This window comes from Macrosteles quadrilineatus, unplaced genomic scaffold, assembly GCF_028750875.1.
Source record: "Macrosteles quadrilineatus isolate MER2022 unplaced genomic scaffold, UCM_ALF_1.0 Scaffold_2__2_contigs__length_208266976, whole genome shotgun sequence".
NCBI lineage: Eukaryota > Metazoa > Arthropoda > Insecta > Hemiptera > Cicadellidae > Macrosteles > Macrosteles quadrilineatus.
Genome location: NW_026542595.1, coordinates 176800262 through 176823435, shown reverse-complemented (window position 1 = coordinate 176823435; position 23174 = coordinate 176800262). Strand labels below are relative to the sequence as shown.

Genomic DNA, 23174 nt, shown 5'->3' with positions numbered 1-23174 from the left:
CATTTTACAATATTCTCCATAAGAATAACATGGGAATTTTAAATTTACAATTTTTTGAATTGTCTCCGTTACCAATAACCGTACAAAAACACTATAATATACTAAATTATTTGTTTTTTTAAGCTCTTTAAAAAGATCTAGAGAGAAATTGGGGAATTTTGTATTTTGAGGGTCAAAAATGAGAAAAACCATTTTTTACTTTATAAAACCCCCCGTAAAATCCCGTTCCCATGGTCCGATCATGCTGGTTCGCGGACTCATTCAAGTTTATCCAGCGTTACACCTTTAAACCAAATTTCATCAAAATTGGACAAAAATTACTCAAGTTATCACGTTCACGGACGTATATATATATATATATATATATATACATACATATATAAAAATTTTAACGAATGGTGTTTTTAGCCTCTGGGGACATCAAAATGAAAAAGTAAACCGGTCCCGGGCCTAGGTCTTACCGTGCCACCTACGGTAATAGCTACTTCCCTATAGGGAAATTCGCTAAAAACATACTGAGATAGGTTTGTTTTTAAGTCTTTGACTCTACGGTAGCTATCTACCAATTGCAATAACTTTCTCATGGTTATACAGGGGTTTGGGGGTGGATTTAGCCACAGCAAACATGTGTAAGTCTGAGCATGTAGGAGAGGGCGAGTGCACTTGTGGTAATAGACAACTGTAATTACTATGACTGACTGACTGACAACCCCTCATTAAGTAATTTGATAATATGAAATTAAGTGTTGTCAATTGAACAAATAAAGCGTGCTGGTGGTAGGATTACTCTAGAAAGGTCGCAATTTATTAACTTATTGCTCCCGAATGCAATCGTGAAATGTAGTGAAGTGTTGTGAACTTTATCACCTTTGTGGCAGCCAATCATCGTGATACAGTATTTACAATATGTTATTATTGAGAAAAAAAATACAATTCCCATCTTATTCTTATGGAAGATATTGTAAAATGTTGTAGTTTGCTTGTTTATGGATATATTTTGATCAAACTTGGCAACTTTATTCATTTTACAAAGTTTTACCAAAAACACACTTTATTAGTTTCCCTGTAGCAGCAAACCTATGTACTCGTTAAACCTAATCTATATATTAATTTGAAACTGTTTTTCTTTGTGACAGCTATTTTGAGAGAACGGCTGGGCGTAGAAACTCGGTAGAGGTGTCTAAAGAAAGGTCCCGGTCTGTAGATGAGCCATCAAAAGAGAAACATGGAGAATTCCCTCGGGGCTCTGCCCCAGTGGCCTTTAAATTCCCATCCCATGTTATTCTTATGGAGGAAAACGAGGGTTTTGTCACAGCTAATTTGAGAGAACGGCTGGGTGTAGAAACTTGGTAGGGGTGTCTAAAGAAATGTATTGGTCAGTAGGTGAGCCCTCAAAAGATAAACGATGTAAATTTCCTTGGGGCTCTGCCCCAGAGGCCTTTAAAGTTCACTCTGCAATTTTGTTTACATTTCGACCATATGGATAATTTTACACTACTTTTAATGAACCAGCTGTTAATATTAAAATTGTATGCAAAGGTCTACTGAAACTGTCAAATTTAAATGTTTACATTATTATTTATGATTTTAAATGGATTCTCCACTGCATGGCAAGTTTTTTATAGTTTCAACAAAATTATGAATTTATGATACGCTTTAAATGTTTTGTTCAAAAATCTATGCTTTATTGCTCTTAGAAAATTTTAAATTATGAAATAAGTGTGATATATCAATTTCAAAGGAACATATAACTATTCCTTATCGGGTTAGCTTATATATATTGTAAGGTTGGCACTTGCCTTTTTTTCCTACTTTCAATTATCATTTATTTTTAAATTCAAGAAAACCCTGAGACTCATTTATCAAGAAGACCTGAGATCCATTTATTGGTATACAAGTTTTTGATAATCGGGTTGAAAATTGTGTCATAGATGAGTACGTTGAGGATGAGAGCTGTGTTCAAGTTTTGGAATAGACTAACTACGGAGTCTATGGTTTTGATAAAGTAGGTGAACTAATGTCAATTCAGGTATTAAAAAAAATGTGTACACAGTTTTTACTTTGATGTACACATGTAGCTAGGTCGAACAACGCATCTAAACCTCACTACATACAACACATTCGGAAACACAACAGTGTCATCACATCTCATCGCATTTGCATAATTTGTTACCAAGGCTGGACTAGGTTATGGATTTGGTTCCGCAAATGTTCAAGATTTGTGATAAAATTTCCTACAGTTATGGTTAATTCCTATCCACGAAATACATGCACAGCTTTATGTGATCTATAAGGCCAAGGAAAAACTACCCCACAAGTTAATGAATTATCAAGTAAGAACAGGATGATTAAATACATGGGTCGATGTGGCAAGAGAAGGAATTAAAATTGCTGAGATCGAAGTAAGAATGTTACTGCTTTCTAGAGAATCAGATATTTTTATCAAACAAAAAACTGATTTAATATGCTGATAGAATTCTGTATTTTTATGACCAAAGATGAAGATTACTTATAGATCAGGATACAATCTGAATGATTTTCCTAAAGCAGATGGAATTAGTGGTTAGTAATAAAATTGACTCTTTCCGTAACATGATAGACTAATTAATTATATGAACTCATTCTCCCATATAGTGAAAGTGGCTTTGGTATGAAACAAACTCATGAACAAACAATTATAAGACTCCTAAAAAACCCTTAGGGCAACCTAAAGCCGATAAAAAGGTAGGAAATATTGAGTTAAACGAATTCATCAATCACGTTTTTTAGGAAACACAATCGTCATACTTATTAATGCTTATCCTCCCTTCATTTAACTAAGATTTTGATGACTTCACTCTATCCATCTCAGTTAGCTGAATTTACATAAAACCTCAAGATTAACCGTCGATTTCGACGGGGTTCCACTAGTGTTATTTAAATCGATTTTATCGAAAATATTCAGCAATTCAGGATGAAATGGAAATTCGCTTAGATGGTAGGTTTGCTACTGCGGGGGTATTATATAATCCTGGCCAAATAACCAGCTGATTTGTCAGTAAAGCTGTCGCCTCATTCATTCATCACTCATAGTTCACTAATGCCTTAAAATACGAACCCTGGTGTAATACTTTAAGGTGTGACGGAGTTGGACAAATCCCCCCTCCCCCTCTCAAAATCTCTAACCTTTCGTTCTATCTCCTCCGGTTTAAAGAAGACCATTTTTAACGCTAATGATGTATGACACGGTAATCACGCGTGTATCAAGTACTTAAACAGGAAGTTGTTGATCCTTCACACTAACTACGATTTATCACAACTCCTCGTCACCGTCAGGTCTGTCTGTGGATGGATGAAAATTATATTGACAGTGAATGTTGCTTGGAGTGTGGATGCCAAAGTGAATCCACTAATTTGATGATTACGGGAGAACCTGCCAGGTTTAACAATGTTATTACATGTAGTCAACAATAATATGGAAAAACCATGTGTTTGGCGTTACTGTAGATAACGCACCACTTTTATTTCAGGATTAGTTTTGCCTACAGTATCATTTGGAGGCTTCTGATTGACTATATTGAAGGTTAACTAATCGAAAAAATAGTTATGTTCATAAAATAAAATTATAAATGCCTCAAATTCAATTTTATAATGTTTTAATTATAAAATTAAACTGTCATAACCTTACCAAACCAACAAAACTTGCTGATAATGAAAAAAATGTTAGACAAAAAAAGTTAGTGCAACCAGCAGGATTCATATCCGGCCCCTTCAGATTATCAGCCCGGCACGTTATCCACTAGACCAGTGGCGGTTCCAAGGGGGGGGGGCTACAGGGGCTTAAGTTCCCCCCTTGGACCCTGGAAAAATAAATTTAAACGTACATTTCGTCCTTAAAACACGCAATGTCATAAAACAGACATCAATGTAGATTTTATTAAACTTAATAAGCGATGGCAGGAGTAGTATTAAGTTCCACATAGATCAAATTTGTGGACAATAGCACAGCAAATAAAACAATATTACACAATGGAAAGTTATAGTTCGGCCGCTTAGAAAGCGACCTCCTCCAGCATTGGTTTAACATTAGCGCGCAGGTCGTTTTCTAAGCGGCCGAACTATAGTTATACGCATCATCCAATTTTTACAGCAGTCAGCTGTTGACATGCTAGGGCAAAGGCGAGCGCCGAGCGCGCGAGCAAGGACGGGGAAACAGCTGATTTCCTGATGTTCCATAGCTGTCAAATTGTCTGCTAGCCACTAACTTTACACAGGCCACAGGCATCAATCAGCAATCAGCGGTAGCAGTAGCACCAGTAGCCTTTTACCATTTACTATATAAACACTAATGTTAAAGTTTTGTATAGTCAATGCTATTACTGGTACTGAATTCGATACTGTACATATTGTGACAGATCTATGAAATGGACAGTAGAAAACATAAGTTTGAAAAACGTATCTACTTGCTTGCGTGACATATAAACAGCATATAATAGGTGAAATGGAAGGTTTTAGGATAATTATTGAGTACAGTTCTAGCCGTTAGAAATGACCATATAAAAGTGACTAAACGGCTTATTTTTAGGAGATATGGCTTCGTAGTCTACAGTAGGCCTATGTTTTTAAATTCATGAATACAAGTTCGTCATAGTTTGATTTTTAAAATGTCTACTTACTTGCTCATGACAAAGACAAATAACAGGTGGAATGGCAGGTTTTTGGACAGTTAGACACAAATATAGACATTAATAATGGCTTTAGAAAGTCAGTAAACAGCTTTTAGGACGATATTGCCGTAGCCTACAATATGTTTTGAGATTTTATGAATGCAATCGTCATAGTTAGTTTTAAATATGTCTACTTATTCATGACAAATAAAAATGGGGAAATGGGAGGTTTTGCACACAGTTCTAGACGTTAAAACTGGCTGTAGAAAGTCACCCAACGGCTTTTTTATGAGGATATGGCCGTAGTCTACAGTGTTTTGAAATTCATGAATGCAATCGCCATGGTTAAAATTTTAAAATGTCTATTTGCTCATGACAAACAACAGGTGAAATGCGGAGTTTATGGACAATTAGGCAAGGTTTTAGGTGTTAAAAATGGCTTTAGAAAGTCACCAAACGGCTTTGAAAATTACAAATTTTCCCGGGGGAGAACCCCCGGAAGACCCCCCCTTGACAAGGTCCTAGAACCGCCACTGCACTAGACCCCCGAGGCCGATGTCGTTCCATCGTATCGTTTTGGTTATGGTGTTCCCACGGCCAATCAGAAGCCTCCAAATGACACTGTTGGCAAAACTAATCCTGAAATAAAAATACAGCGTAGACAACAACACGCAATGGGTCTCGTAGTGTTGAATGAGGTCTATTGAAAACACATACATCAGCTGTTGTTTACCTCTTTGTTCCACCGCAGCACGTAAGGTATTTCCACGTCGTGAGGGAAGTCTAGTGGACAATTGAAGACCACAGAGTCACCTACGGAGGCCGTTAGGTAGGTTGGTTTCTTCTCCTCCTCCATCTGCGCCCATGCTGCAAACAACGTCGTGTTAGAACGTGCAAATCTTGCATTTTATGACAATAAATCATCTTAATAACAGGAACCACGATTAGTAGACTAGTAAAAATAGCTTAAAATTTACCTGTACCTAGAAGTAATTGTAATATAATTTCTGTAAATGGATTTGTATGTAAAAATGGCTGGAAAAAAACGATGGTGAAAAGTCTACCACTCTACGGAGGTGCGTTGGCCTTGTATGAAAGGTTTTTCAAAATGGCTACCGTAAATATTTATGTTTTTAGCCAATAAGTCCTAAACTATTACAGGTAGCTTAAATAAGTAAATGAGTAAATTTTAAAGAATTAAATTGCGCAACTTTTGGTATATAATAAGTTACAAGTCCTTACATTCTTAAAGAAAATAATGTAGTCAGTAAATTTTAATAGTTTATTGTTATTCAGAGAAATGTTGAGTTATGGATTTTAAGTTGGCAACAATGATTGTTTTGTACCAGCTGAGAGTTCTTATTGTTGTTGTTAATATTTCTACATGTTTCTTTCTTGTTCAGTAGTGATGTTTTTAATTCAATTTCAGTGCATTTTATGAAAAAAGCTAATTTGAACTAAGCAGCAAAAAAAACCTGTGATACAAATGAGAACTGTAAAAGTAGGATTGTTTACAGTTATGATTATGTTTTTAATTTCATGAATAATTTGTGATATTTTGCCAATACTTAATAACTATTTTTCTCTATTGTGTAGGTGAAGTGGTAGAGCATTGTGACTATGGTAGATGTGTAATACTATTGCATACCGTAAATTTAAGGGAGCAAATTTTCTCAAACCGTGTCTTCTCACATTTTAAACGCAAAGATTGAGTATAACTGCAATAAGCATTTTATGTACTTATTTGCCAACCCCCACGAAGGACGGGTACTCTGCTAGTAGTATAATACTTATACTATATATATCACAAACGAGATTGTGTGGCAATGATATATTTTCAGTAAGAACGCAAAACTCGAGAACCATTTGGGCTGAAACTTTTCATAAGAGTAGGTAGTAATTTGGACAACACAAAAATGACTAATCATGTTTCGAAAATCCGATGTCTTGGGGCTCCACCCCATTGGCCATAAAATTTTAGTGTTAATTCTTATTCCAATTTATTTATTTTCATGATTACCATGGAAACTATTTATTTTTCATGACCAAGCACATGTTTAGATCAATTACCTCATAGGCACATTAAACGATATGTATACTTTAACTTCAGAAACCGCATTCTACTAGCCTGAGAAGAATACACTGTAGCCTAATGGAAATCTTCCACGTCCTTAAGCTCTCTTCATAGGAAACATTACGTTTCTTGATAACCTCAGAAAATGCCCCTGCTGGAACTACGCTAGCTATAATACCCATGCCATGGAAAGTTCCATTACCATCTAGTCTAATTATATTGTGGCCAATGTTGTCAGCAGAATATTGAATAAAACACTCAGGAGATGTGGATTGTGATCAGGCATACTTGTACCTCTATGTGCAGCAGCAGAATGGGCGACCTGGCAGAGCTTATGTCACTAATTGTTGTGGTATAGATTTTGAATGCAAACTTTTGGAAATTTAACATGGGCCTTATGGGTTAATTGGTCGCCATGTCATTATTTGCGAGTAAACACTAAAAAGTAAACAAGAGCCTCAACATTAGTCAACAAATCTACCACATGATAAATACAGTACAAAAGAAAAAATTGGATAATACTAAAGAGCATATTATAGTATATTGTATGTAATACGAAATGATTAACAATCAGTTCTATATTGAGTGATTAAACTCCATGCCGTTTATATTTAATTGTAAAACGAGAGGTCGTCCAGTGGTCGAAACTCGACCAAAAATATGTAATGTACAGACTTCTCTATTTTCTCCCCACACTGTAAATAAAACATGTGATTTGAGTTTCTTCCATTTGTTTTGATTTTCTGTTTATATTTCGTTGTTATTTCGTAACCAGCATGGCAACCCATAAAATCCATGTTAATTTTTTCAAATTTTTAAACTAATTTTTTGTGCTTATCTTTGAGCCTATTTTAATTTATAAAGGGATTGTGCACACCTACAGGAAAATAGCTTTCTAACGGTATGCGTAGATTTTCCCTACGATGCACACGAGCTGAGAAAAAAGGTTTTAAAGAAACATGCTTGCCTATTAATATATAGATGGTTCTGTTCTTTTTAACAACAATGAATAGTTAACTAATTAGGCCTAAGTTTATGTTGCTTGGAGAAGGAGAAGATAAAACGAGGTCATTAAAAAAACACTACAACATAATTATACCAACAAAAATCACACCGCCCTTGATTTGCAAGAAACTTTGTAAAAAATGTTCTTGTAGCTAAAAATACAAAATCGTTTTACGAAATGAAATCACAACCACGTGGTTTACAGGTAAGGTTTAAGACTAAATGGTGTAACTTAGACAATAAAATAGTTGTATTGATAAATTTTATTGCACAATAGGGAAATTTTGAAAGTGGTTGACGACAATTTCTTACTTTTAACTGCTAAAATAAAACTAGACCTAAGTTATAGGCCTATACTAAGTGAGGCTAACCCCAATCCCTCACAACAATAATACTGGTAAACAGTTATTGAGGTAATTGAATTGGTGAGTTTTATGAATGTTCAATGCAAATAAGTCTTCTGTACAAATAAATGATTCTTTTTTTAATAATGAAGAAAGAAGACATTGAAAAAAAAAATAAAGAAAAGCAAATTCTACATACAATGGGTAATAATAATATAATAATAATCGTTATTGCCTTTTAATAATACAGGTATTGCTTAGGCCTACCATGATTCATTTGCAGTATCGAAATTATTGAGCGGAGTGAAGCGAAGCTCTTATACTACACTCACTGCCTTTGTTTTACAAATACAGGTCAGGCTCCACCTGACAGGCTTAAGCGATCTGCAGGAAATTTGGCACAGTCATGTAATTAACCATATGGGAAGGTATAAATCTGAATAATATTCGGACCACATAGGACTTAAACCAATAATAAGGGTTGCCGGAATTAGGCTGATGCACCATATTGCGTTTGGAATCTGTAAATAACTTACAGCATTTTATGTGAGCAAGACGTGCAATTAATGTAGACTTTGAATATCTATCTGATTGGAACATGTTCAATTCCTATTTGCAGTCTACAAATAGGAATTCCACTAATGTGAACCAAATATAACACAATTCGTTGACTTGAACCCGACGTATCATTGACTTTGAATACTGCACATAGACATCCCATATAAGTGAAGCAGAAGTAGGCCTAAGCCTACCATTGACTTCGGATACTGCAATTAGGCATTTTATTTATGTGAACAAAATAAATGGACCATTGATTTATTAAGGATACTGCAAGTAGACTATTCATTTACATGTACCATTGGGTTTGGATACTACAAGTAAACAATCCGTCTACGTGAACCATATGTACTATTGACTTTAGAATCTGTAAATAGGCATTCCATTTATGCGAACCAAATATATCATTGGCATTGGATACTGCAAGTAGACATTTAATTTAGGAGAACCAGATGAAACATAGAATACGGTTCCTGCAAGTAGACGATTCATTCACTTAATCCTGACTTATGATTGACTTTGGATACCTCTGCAAATAGGCATTCTATTTAAAATGCAAAAAAATCATTGATATTGAATATGCTGGCTCCGCTCAATATTGCAAGCAGACAACTGCATTGTACACCTAGTTACATAATAATCCATTGATATAAATTATATTACAATTACTTCTAGGTTAACCAACAATTTTACTAGTCTATAGGCAATGCCACCAACAATGGAAGGGTTTGCAGAATCGTTACTAACGGCCATATTTAATATACAGGGAGGTAATAAAGTCCGAAGACGGTTAAATATTTTAAAAAATAATGTAGATAGAGCGACAATACTTGGTACAAAGTTACAGAGCATAAAACTGTATTTTAACACATATTCAGTGATCCAATAACTCTTCAGGGGAACGGTCCACAAGAAGTCGGAAGAAAATCTTAATTGGAAGCATAGGTCAATATGCACATCAAATGAAAGGTCTTTTTTAGTAGAATACAATGCCGCAAACCGCACTTCAAAAGGTTGATCCTGCGCAAAATGGCAGCCGTTCAAAAATTTCTTGAATCTGCCATTTTGAATCTTTGAACGACTGCCATTGATTGAGCTTGAATTTACGGCATTATAATCTACTAGTGAAGACCTTTAATTTGATGTGCATATCGACCTATGCTTACGTTAACAATTTTCTTCCGATTCCTAGGGCTGTGCCTCCTGAGGAGTAAGCGTATAATAATATAGATTAAGGTATCTGCAATCCTAATGATATGAGAAGGGAAGGAAACAGGTCCATGACGTAGGGAATGGTGAAGGAAGTAATAAGGCTAGCAGTGCAGAGTGTGGGAACTGTCTGTGGCAATTACATTAATGTATCTGCAATCCTAAATGCTATGGGAAGTGAGGGAAACAGGTCTACGACGAAGGGAGTGGTGAAAGATGTAGTAAAGGCGAGCAGTGTGGAGTGTGTGAATGGATTAATGTATCTGCAATACTAATATGCAATACAAGACTGCTTTCAGAGTAAACTAAATGCGAATCATCGATGTATAATAACTTATACATCGATGATGCGAAGTATGGGTGTTTGTGTATAACTCTGAAGTTCCATCACATGAAAACTACTGGACTGATTCAGCCGACATTTTCCAGAGAGGTACTGTACTTGATAGTCTTTAAAACACAGTTTTTGAGACCTTTGCACAAGCGAGCATACATACATACACGCAAACATTGTTCTTATAAGAGTATAGAAAAAATATATGCTTCTTCTAGTGATGCTGTATGGGTTGTGTGTCTTAGGCTACCACGTTTGTATCATGTTATTTCTATATTTCTGTTAATTATTTTCTTTTTAGCACTTCATTGTTATGTTACACACTTGAAGTTCGTGTAATTTTCTTTTTCCTTAAAAAACAAAACGGAACTTTAAGTTTTACTTTTTGGAGAAAATTATTGTCACCTTTATGGTTGCGTTCGGACGCCTCATGTGGAAAATGGACCATACATTTTTTATGCCGTCGGATATTTGATCTAAGGGACATGTCTAAACGATTGTAGCAAGTCAGTCAGTCAAATAGTGGTTGACTAGTTTTTGAACAACTTTTCAAGACTGAGATAATTCACTCACAGACCAAACTAACAATGTCCCCACCAATAATTAACACCGATAAATGCCGAAAACATATGGTTCAACACGGGAATTGATTGAATTGTTATTTGGTTCAAAGCAGTCCATAGCCAACTTTTGTGATCAATGCAATGATTGGACCTAAATAATACATTACTTAGGGCATTTATGCGGTTTAACAGTTAACTTCGGTTACTAAAGTAGATTAAGTTGGTGATAAAACAACATTCACGTCAATTATGGTATTTTCAAATATTCACACCATTAATATTAACACGATGACCCCATGACATGAGATGAGACGTTGACTTTTTACTCAAGGCCAATGTTAGCATGCAATTCTATGGTTAATGTACATTAATGTAGGTACTAGCTGAAACACGCGTTTTTGTTACATGTAGGCTAACTGTAATTCCACTCGACGAACCTGTAATTAACAAATGTGATGCATCGTAAATAATTTCAACTATTTTTTAAAAATCAGATTTTATTAGAGTCTACAGAATTTACAGAATTGGCTCGGTATTGCTCGTTTTCCACTTTCTGATCATATGTACAGTTGAAATAAACTTTAGTAAAGTAGTCTAGTTAGTTTAACACTTAAATAAACGATAAAAATAAAGCATATCTTCATTCAAGGAGTTAGCCTCCGGATTGCCAAATAATATTAAAAAAGTTCAATAGTAAAAAAAAAATAAAAAAGTTCAAGTTTGAGTCTGGAGTCAAACTTTGCCGGACAAGCGTCGTCTGTTTGCTTATCTGACAAGTTACCATAAATGTCTCGTATTAGTTTTTGTGTGATGTTTAAATGTCTATTTATTATTTTTCGTGTAAAAAATATGACGCTCTTCGTGTGAAGAAAGAAAACCGTCCTTGTACAACCTGATGATGGAGCCACACAGGCGGCGAAACTAGCTGTGTTTACAACAGCGTTGGATTGCTTAGTTGCTGGTATTGAACCTTTTTTAAAGCACTGATTAGATATCTACATTTCTATCCTAAGACCCGAGACCAAATCTCTCCTAAGGTGGCTATACCTATGTTACGTTACGGTAGTTGATGTTTAGACACTTTATATAGTTCTTTTAGCTTTTGTAGAAAATCACGAGCTGCATTATAATTGTAGTTTTACTGTACATGTACATTTTATAATTGTACCATTGTAAGCATGATATAAAATATATAAATTATACACTAATAGCTGTCGTTATCACTTGCATTGGAAATTTAACTTAGTTTTTATTTTTGAAGGCTATACATATGAAAGTTACTATTAGCCTACGCAGCCATGTACGCAAATGACATTCACTTGAAATAATCCAACGATGCATAGTAAATAATTCAAGTATACACAGAGAACATTATTTGAACTACAATAAACAAGTCTATTGTATTTTACAAGTGTAAATATTGAAAAAGATTACGAGTGAATTAGAAACCCTGGTTTATTTCAATAACATATGTTTTCCAACCTACTATTTAAAGACCGACTGTTATTGGTGTATGTTTCTTATTCAAACGAATTCTCCCATTTCGGTTTAGCACTTAGTGTTACCATAAAAAAATCCAAAATACTCGTAGATTAAGTTAATGTAATTTTTTTAATTTATATAATCCACTTAACTTATGACGAAAAATACCAAGTTGTGTGTAGGCCTACTAATAAATAAAAATAGTTTTTACTTTTTAACAATCACACAAAATTTGAAGGAAAAAATGTATAGAGACTTTAATTTTCAAACTATTTTAGTTGAACAGCCTTTAATACAGTTTTGAGCAGGTGTATTTAAAACTGTTATTACAATAACAGTCTATATTTATATAGTTAATACAAATCACGACCCTTTGAATGGTGAATTACACCATAACACCTATTACCTGTTAAAGACGAATTTTATCGGTATTTTTCGAATCTAGTAATTATTTACAAATGTCAAAACCAGCTGGACTCACCGGAAGAGAGGAAGAAGACGAGCAGGGTGGCGGCGGTGACCATGGCGCGAAACACACTACCCACTGCACTCCGCCTCGACCACAGTGCCCCAATAACACCACCCATTAACCAATTGTATACCGCCATTCTTGCGTCACAGCCACAGCAATACCCTGCTGCTGTTCAGTCTAGCCCGTACGGCTATTGTGCCCGTAATCACGGCCAACTGACCGTTTTTTGATCTTTCAGATAAGTTTTGAAGTTTTTGTAGTGGTCAGCTGACACCATGATTACGCCAATTTCAAGGGAGGGTTTATCGGAAGGTTTTATTGTGACAAGTGTGTTATTGTTAAGAAATTCGTCGTTATTGTTGATTTTTGTCGTGTTTCCATCAGCGTTTTGAAATCTTTGAACATTTTTTTTACTTCCTAGTTATTTTCGACAAATAATAGTAACAGCAAAAAATACATTATAATTACTCGTTTTGATTACCTAAGTAAAGTTTTCCTAAACGATAGATTCCTAAACGCGTTCCTATATCGTGATTCCTATGGGCGTTCTAACGTGATGACCCTTACTAACCTTCAAATGCTACTTATTGGTTAAATTGTAATAATGATTCATAGACTTTGAATCCTGAACTGAAAATACTCTTAAATTCTTTGAATGTTTTTCGACCTCACTCGGAGAAGCTCTCTGCTTTAAAATACCATGAGGTACGGTCTTGGCGTGATTGGTGGTTTTGTTTATTCCATTTGGAATTTTTCGTGATACTCCTGATTGTATCTGAACAACTGTGAACAGATTTGCCTATATCAATTTCTAAAGTTAAATGGTTAAAATGAACATTTAATGTACTGTATATTAAATCATTTCTTTTAAATTGCAACCCTTCAATCCCTAGGGTTGTCAAAATACAAGAGACTCTAGTCACAAAACTTGTAGTTGCATAAGCCTATTATAGTTTTTATCCACAATATGCTGCTAGAGGTGTCTTAATATTTCCTATTTCATTGGGAGTTTTTTAAAAATAATTTTCAACATTTCACTTCAATAAAAAAATGAGCTAAAACTTTTGTATGTATTGCTTACATTTAATTATTTTTTTAACCACGAGGATGAGGCAGAAGGACTTGTGAGTTATATTCTCATGTGAGGAGAAAATGTATTCTTTATATTCTAATTTCGTTCTAAACCCATAATCTGGTGTTGAAATCACTTGTAAATTACTAAATTGAACAGTTACGGTACGTGACATTTAAATCCAAATTAATCCACCGTCTTAAATTTTAACCATTCAAACTGAAATTAAAATAAACCATTGTTGATTATCATATATTTTTCGGATTGTGTGCAGCTTAAGAGACATTTACGATTTACTAAAGTTTCCATCTTTTATCCTTGAAGGGTTATTCACATAACAAATTATAATCAGCTTCCAACCACTCGTAGTGTAAATTGCAAGTGTTTTATTGTATTGCTTGTGGTGACTGGTCAAACGACATATCGGGTTTCATCACGAGCAGTGTGTTGAATGATAACATTTCAATTACAGCATTACGCCAACTTATTCAATCCATGCTAATAATTCTTTCGGTCCTCAATGCATGAAAATAGTCCAATGGTCTTGTTGAATTGCAAGGTTATAAATTTCATAACTACGAGGTGTTGAGGAACATTCACCATAACAAACTTTACTCGCTCATGAACTTACTTGGCTTAAAATACCTATTTTGTATGGTCGCCATTTCAATTAAAAGTATAAGTAAGTTAATTACTCAGCCGGTTCAGATTTGTTTATGGCCTTTATATTTCACACAGAGTTTCTCACACCGCCCCTAGACATCATTTAGGAAATAGTGTGCTCTCTTTGTGATTTAAATGTAAAATCATTGACTATTGACTATATAACACTAGAAGTGTTATAAATACACTACACTAGTTACACTAGTAGTGTTATATATAGTAGTGTTATAGTAGCGTTATGGTAAAATACAACAATAAAACCGTCGGGCTTCGAAAATGAATATGTTTCGTGGTACGAATATTGCCCAAATGGAGTAATCGCAAAGATAACCCCGAAAACTGCAAAAGTTAAGTACAGAATTTAAATTGGTGTGTTTTTATTTTTCATTACATTTATTGTTTTCGTACCTTTCCTCTTTATTGTCCAACAACAACATAAGTTGATTTATTATATGAAATACTTTAGTAAGCCTGAGTCGCAAAAGATTATTTTAACAACTATTCATTTAAAAATAATACGACATTTTTATCGGCATGTTTAGTGAGCAATTACATCGATACATGATCATAAAGTTAGCACAGTCACATTCCAAAATTGACTTAATCAATTAGCCGATAGCTCGCCACTTGACATCTGACCTTGTATGTGATGAGGATGCGAGGGCTGACCGCTGACACAGTGACACTGCCAGGTGTCAACAAAGTCTCACAGAAATTAGCTGAAACAGCTGATGAGTAAGATATAATTGATCAGCTGATAGCTCGCCACTTGACATCTGACCTTGTACGTGATGAGGATGCGAGGGCTGACCGCTGACACAGTGACACTGCCAGGTGTCAACAAAGTCTCACAGAAATTAGCTGAAACAGCTGATGAGTAAGATATAATTGATCAGCTGATAGCTCGCCACTTGACATCTGACCTTGTAAGTGATGAGGATGCGAGGGCTGACCGCTGACACAGTGACACTGCCAGGTGTCAACAAAGTCTCACAGAAGCTAGCTGAAACAGCTGATGAGTAAGATATAATTGATCAGCTGATAGCTCGCCACTTGACATCTGACCTTGTACGTGATGAGGATGCGAGGGCTGACCGCTGACACAGTGACACTGCCAGGTGTCAACAAAGTCTCACAGAAGCTAGCTGAAACAGCTGATGAGTAAGATATAATTGATCAGCTGATAGCTCGCCACTTGACATCTGACCTTGTAAGTGATGAGGATGCGAGGGCTGACCGCTGACACAGTGACACTGCCAGGTGTCAACAAAGTCTCACAGAAGCTAGCTGAAACAGCTGATGAGTAAGATATAATTGATCAGCTGATAGCTCGCCACTTGACATCTGACCTTGTACGTGATGAGGATGCGAGGGCTGACCGCTGACACAGTGACACTGCCAGGTGTCAACAAAGTCTCACAGAAATTAGCTGAAACAGCTGATGAATAAGATATAATTGATCAGCTGATAGCTCGCCACTTGACATCTGACCTTGTACGTGATGAGGATGCGAGGGCTGACCGCTGACACAGTGACACTGCCAGGTGTCAACAAAGTCTCACAGAAATTAGCTGAAACAGCTGATGAGTAAGATATAATTGATCAGCTGATAGCTCGCCACTTGACATCTGACCTTGTACGTGATGAGGATGCGAGGGCTGACCGCTGACACAGTGACACTGCCAGGTGTCAACAAAGTCTCACAGAAATTAGCTGAAACAGCTGATGAATAAGATATAATTGATCAGCTGATAGCTCGCCACTTGACATCTGACCTTGTACGTGATGAGGATGCGAGGGCTGACCGCTGACACAGTGAAACTACCAGGTGTCAACAAAGTCTCACAGAAGCTAGCTGAAACAGCTGATGAGTAAGATATAATTGATCAGCTGATAGCTCGCCACTTGACATCTGACCTTGTAAGTGATGAGGATGCGAGGGCTGTCCGCTGACACAGTGACACTGCCAGGTGTCAACAAAGTCTCACAGAAGCTAGCTGAAACAGCTGATGAGTAAGATATAATTGATCAGCTGATAGCTCGCCACTTGACATCTGACCTTGTACGTGATGAGGATGCGAGGGCTGACCGCTGACACAGTGACACTGCCAGGTGTCAACAAAGTCTCACAGAAGCTAGCTGAAACAGCTGATGAGTAAGATATAATTGATCAGCTGATAGCTCGCCACTTGACATCTGACCTTGTAAGTGATGAGGATGCGAGGGCTGACCGCTGACACAGTGACACTGCCAGGTGTCAACAAAGTCTCACAGAAGCTAGCTGAAACAGCTGATGAGTAAGATATAATTGATCAGCTGATAGCTCGCCACTTGACATCTGACCTTGTACGTGATGAGGATGCGAGGGCTGACCGCTGACACAGTGACACTGCCAGGTGTCAACAAAGTCTCACAGAAGCTAGCTGAAACAGCTGATGAGTAAGATATAATTGATCAGCTGATAGCTCGCCACTTGACATCTGACCTTGTAAGTGATGAGGATGCGAGGGCTGACCGCTGACACAGTGACACTGCCAGGTGTCAACAAAGTCTCACAGAAGCTAGCTGAAACAGCTGATGAGTAAGATATAATTGATCAGCTGATAGCTCGCCACTTGACATCTGACCTTGTACGTGATGAGGATGCGAGGGCTGACCGCTGACACAGTGACACTGCCAGGTGTCAACAAAGTCTCACAGAAATTAGCTGAAACAGCTGATGAATAAGATATAATTGATCAGCTGATAGCTCGCCACTTGACATCTGACCTTGTACGTGATGAGGATGCGAGGGCTGACCGCTGACACAGTGACACTGCCAGGTGTCAACAAAGTCTCTCAGAAATTAGCTGAAACAGCTGATGAATAAGATATAATTGATCAGCTGATAGCTCGCCACTTGACATCTGACCTTGTACGTGATGAGGATGCGAGGGCTGACCGCTGACACAGTGACACTGCCAGGTGTCAACAAAGTCTCACAGAAATTAGCTGAAACAGCTGATGAATAAGATATAATTGATCAGCTGATAGCTCGCCACTTGACATCTGACCTTGTACGTGATGAGGATGCGAGGGCTGACCGCTGACACAGTGAAACTACCAGGTGTCAACAAAGTCTCACAGAAGCTAGCTGAAACAGCTGATGAGTAAGATATAATTGATCAGCTGATAGCTCGCCACTTGACATCTGACCTTGTAAGTGATGAGGATGCGAGGGCTGTCCGCTGACACAGTGACACTGCCAGGTGTCAACAAAGTCTCACAGAAGCTAGCTGAAACAGCTGATGAGTAAGATATAATTGATCAGCTGATAGCTCGCCACTTGACATCTGACCTTGTACGTGATGAGGATGCGAGGGCTGACCGCTGACACAGTGACACTGCCAGGTGTCAACAAAGTCTCACAGAAGCTAGCTGAAACAGCTGATGAGTAAGATATAATTGATCAGCTGATAGCTCGCCACTTGACATCTGACCTTGTAAGTGATGAGGATGCGAGGGCTGACCGCTGACACAGTGACACTGCCAGGTGTCAACAAAGTCTCACAGAAGCTAGCTGAAACAGCTGATGAGTAAGATATAATTGATCAGCTGATAGCTCGCCACTTGACATCTGACCTTGTACGTGATGAGGATGCGAGGGCTGACCGCTGACACAGTGACACTGCCAGGTGTCAACAAAGTCTCACAGAAGCTAGCTGAAACAGCTGATGAGTAAGATATAATTGATCAGCTGATAGCTCGCCACTTGACATCTGACCTTGTAAGTGATGAGGATGCGAGGGCTGACCGCTGACACAGTGACACTGCCAGGTGTCAACAAAGTCTCACAGAAGCTAGCTGAAACAGCTGATGAGTAAGATATAATTGATCAGCTGATAGCTCGCCACTTGACATCTGACCTTGTACGTGATGAGGATGCGAGGGCTGACCGCTGACACAGTGACACTGCCAGGTGTCAACAAAGTCTCACAGAAATTAGCTGAAACAGCTGATGAATAAGATATAATTGATCAGCTGATAGCTCGCCACTTGACATCTGACCTTGTACGTGATGAGGATGCGAGGGCTGACCGCTGACACAGTGACACTGCCAGGTGTCAACAAAGTCTCTCAGAAATTAGCTGAAACAGCTGATGAATAAGATATAATTGATCAGCTGATAGCTCGCCACTTGACATCTGACCTTGTACGTGATGAGGATGCGAGGGCTGACCGCTGACACAGTGACACTGCCAGGTGTCAACAAAGTCTCACAGAAATTAGCTGAAACAGCTGATGAATAAGATATAATTGATCAGCTGATAGCTCGCCACTTGACATCTGACCTTGTACGTGATGAGGATGCGAGGGCTGACCGCTGACACAGTGACACTGCCAGGTGTCAACAAAGTCTCACAGAAATTAGCTGAAACAGCTGATGAATAAGATATAATTGATCAGCTGATAGCTCGCCACTTGACATCTGACCTTGTACGTGATGAGGATGCGAGGGCTGACCGCTGACACAGTGACACTGCCAGGTGTCAACAAAGTCTCACAGAAATTAGCTGAAACAGCTGATGAATAAGATATAATTGATCAGCTGATAGCTCGCCACTTGACATCTGACCTTGTACGTGATGAGGATGCGAGGGCTGACCGCTGACACAGTGAAACTACCAGGTGTCAACAAAGTCTCACAGAAGCTAGCTGAAACAGCTGATGAGTAAGATATAATTGATCAGCTGATAGCTCGCCACTTGACATCTGACCTTGTAAGTGATGAGGATGCGAGGGCTGTCCGCTGACACAGTGACACTGCCAGGTGTCAACAAAGTCTCACAGAAGCTAGCTGAAACAGCTGATGAGTAAGATATAATTGATCAGCTGATAGCTCGCCACTTGACATCTGACCTTGTACGTGATGAGGATGCGAGGGCTGACCGCTGACACAGTGACACTGCCAGGTGTCAACAAAGTCTCACAGAAGCTAGCTGAAACAGCTGATGAGTAAGATATAATTGATCAGCTGATAGCTCGCCACTTGACATCTGACCTTGTAAGTGATGAGGATGCGAGGGCTGACCGCTGACACAGTGACACTGCCAGGTGTCAACAAAGTCTCACAGAAGCTAGCTGAAACAGCTGATGAGTAAGATATAATTGATCAGCTGATAGCTCGCCACTTGACATCTGACCTTGTACGTGATGAGGATGCGAGGGCTGACCGCTGACACAGTGACACTGCCAGGTGTCAACAAAGTCTCACAGAAGCTAGCTGAAACAGCTGATGAGTAAGATATAATTGATCAGCTGATAGCTCGCCACTTGACATCTGACCTTGTAAGTGATGAGGATGCGAGGGCTGACCGCTGACACAGTGACACTGCCAGGTGTCAACAAAGTCTCACAGAAGCTAGCTGAAACAGCTGATGAGTAAGATATAATTGATCAGCTGATAGCTCGCCACTTGACATCTGACCTTGTACGTGATGAGGATGCGAGGGCTGACCGCTGACACAGTGACACTGCCAGGTGTCAACAAAGTCTCACAGAAATTAGCTGAAACAGCTGATGAATAAGATATAATTGATCAGCTGATAGCTCGCCACTTGACATCTGACCTTGTACGTGATGAGGATGCGAGGGCTGACCGCTGACACAGTGACACTGCCAGGTGTCAACAAAGTCTCTCAGAAATTAGCTGAAACAGCTGATGAATAAGATATAATTGATCAGCTGATAGCTCGCCACTTGACATCTGACCTTGTACGTGATGAGGATGCGAGGGCTGACCGCTGACACAGTGACACTGCCAGGTGTCAACAAAGTCTCACAGAAATTAGCTGAAACAGCTGATGAATAAGATATAATTGATCAGCTGATAGCTCGCCACTTGACATCTGACCTTGTACGTGATGAGGATGCGAGGGCTGACCGCTGACACAGTGAAACTACCAGGTGTCAACAAAGTCTCACAGAAGCTAGCTGAAACAGCTGATGAGTAAGATATAATTGATCAGCTGATAGCTCGCCACTTGACATCTGACCTTGTAAGTGATGAGGATGCGAGGGCTGTCCGCTGACACAGTGACACTGCCAGGTGTCAACAAAGTCTCACAGAAGCTAGCTGAAACAGCTGATGAGTAAGATATAATTGATCAGCTGATAGCTCGCCACTTGACATCTGACCTTGTACGTGATGAGGATGCGAGGGCTGACCGCTGACACAGTGACACTGCCAGGTGTCAACAAAGTCTCACAGAAGCTAGCTGAAACAGCTGATGAGTAAGATATAATTGATCAGCTGATAGCTCGCCACTTGACATCTGACCTTGTAAGTGATGAGGATGCGAGGGCTGACCGCTGACACAGTGACACTGCCAGGTGTCAACAAAGTCTCACAGAAGCTAGCTGAAACAGCTGATGAGTAAGATATAATTGATCAGCTGATAGCTCGCCACTTGACATCTGACCTTGTACGTGATGAGGATGCGAGGGCTGACCGCTGACACAGTGACACTGCCAGGTGTCAACAAAGTCTCACAGAAGCTAGCTGAAACAGCTGATGAGTAAGATATAATTGATCAGCTGATAGCTCGCCACTTGACATCTGACCTTGTAAGTGATGAGGATGCGAGGGCTGACCGCTGACACAGTGACACTGCCAGGTGTCAACAAAGTCTCACAGAAGCTAGCTGAAACAGCTGATGAGTAAGATATAATTGATCAGCTGATAGCTCGCCACTTGACATCTGACCTTGTACGTGATGAGGATGCGAGGGCTGACCGCTGACACAGTGACACTGCCAGGTGTCAACAAAGTCTCACAGAAATTAGCTGAAACAGCTGATGAATAAGATATAATTGATCAGCTGATAGCTCGCCACTTGACATCTGACCTTGTACGTGATGAGGATGCGAGGGCTGACCGCTGACACAGTGACACTGCCAGGTGTCAACAAAGTCTCTCAGAAATTAGCTGAAACAGCTGATGAATAAGATATAATTGATCAGCTGATAGCTCGCCACTTGACATCTGACCTTGTACGTGATGAGGATGCGAGGGCTGACCGCTGACACAGTGACACTGCCAGGTGTCAACAAAGTCTCACAGAAATTAGCTGAAACAGCTGATGAATAAGATATAATTGATCAGCTGATAGCTCGCCACTTGACATCTGACCTTGTACGTGATGAGGATGCGAGGGCTGACCGCTGACACAGTGAAACTACCAGGTGTCAACAAAGTCTCACAGAAGCTAGCTGAAACAGCTGATGAGTAAGATATAATTGATCAGCTGATAGCTCGCCACTTGACATCTGACCTTGTAAGTGATGAGGATGCGAGGGCTGTCCGCTGACACAGTGACACTGCCAGGTGTCAACAAAGTCTCACAGAAGCTAGCTGAAACAGCTGATGAGTAAGATATAATTGATCAGCTGATAGCTCGCCACTTGACATCTGACCTTGTACGTGATGAGGATGCGAGGGCTGACCGCTGACACAGTGACACTGCCAGGTGTCAACAAAGTCTCACAGAAGCTAGCTGAAACAGCTGATGAGTAAGATATAATTGATCAGCTGATAGCTCGCCACTTGACATCTGACCTTGTAAGTGATGAGGATGCGAGGGCTGACCGCTGACACAGTGACACTGCCAGGTGTCAACAAAGTCTCACAGAAGCTAGCTGAAACAGCTGATGAGTAAGATATAATTGATCAGCTGATAGCTCGCCACTTGACATCTGACCTTGTACGTGATGAGGATGCGAGGGCTGACCGCTGACACAGTGACACTGCCAGGTGTCAACAAAGTCTCACAGAAGCTAGCTGAAACAGCTGATGAGTAAGATATAATTGATCAGCTGATAGCTCGCCACTTTACATCTGACCTTGTAAGTGATGAGGATGCGAGGGCTGACCGCTGACACAGTGACACTGCCAGGTGTCAACAAAGTCTCACAGAAGCTAGCTGAAACAGCTGATGAGTAAGATATAATTGATCAGCTGATAGCTCGCCACTTGACATCTGACCTTGTACGTGATGAGGATGCGAGGGCCGACCACTGACACTGTCATAGTTGTCAACAAGCAAGAGTCCCACAGAAGCTCAGTAGAAACAGCTGATCAGAAAGATATAATTGACCAAAAACACACTGACACTAGATGTCAACAGATGCTCACTGGCACTGATGAAAACAACTCTGATCAGTAAGATCTTTGACTATTCATGCAACAAATAGTCAATGGTAAGATATAATTAGATATCGGATGATATTAATAACATCAGCTAGAAAAAATAGCATTTAGGTGTAAAGAACCGTTGTGACCCGTGTGTATTAGCTATTAAGGTAGGTATTTATCTGAGACTACTGGAATTAATCGGCCAAGGTTTGTAAGCAGAATGGAGCAAAGTGAGTAGAAAGGGTACCAGGTACCGTACTCAGTCGTCAGACAAACCTAAATACAATCCATGGTGGGGAAATAGGTTGTCTCAGTCAAAATAGAACTTTGCAATGACTCACGTAGAGGCATGTTATTTCCAACGGAGTTGTTAGACACACCTGAGTCCTGATTAACGTAGCACTCTTCTATGACCCAAAGATGCGAGTATCTTTTATTAAAAAAGCTACGAAAAAGGGTATTATTTTTAGGTTCTGTATTGCTCTCTGTCACGACTGGTCCTATAAAGATGTGCTACAACCACGAAAAAAAGTTGTAGGTTCCTTCCTCACCCTCAGTGCGGGCTATTATTGTCAATAC

At 38.9% G+C, this 23174-nt stretch overlaps 1 protein-coding gene across 1 annotated transcript in view; it reads right to left on the bottom strand.

Annotated features, from left to right (window-relative positions):
* Nucleotides 1-12775, bottom strand: part of LOC128985998 (protein borderless-like) — a 51670-nt gene extending 38895 nt beyond the window's left edge. The window contains exons 1-2 of the mRNA XM_054406044.1: nucleotides 12697-12775; nucleotides 5380-5513 (exon numbers count right to left, since the gene is read on the bottom strand). Coding sequence (XP_054262019.1) covers nucleotides 5380-5513; nucleotides 12697-12739 — 177 coding nt within the window. The 5' untranslated portion in view covers nucleotides 12740-12775. The remainder of the gene's footprint in view (nucleotides 1-5379; nucleotides 5514-12696) is intronic.
* Between the last annotated feature and the right edge of the window lie 10399 nt (nucleotides 12776-23174).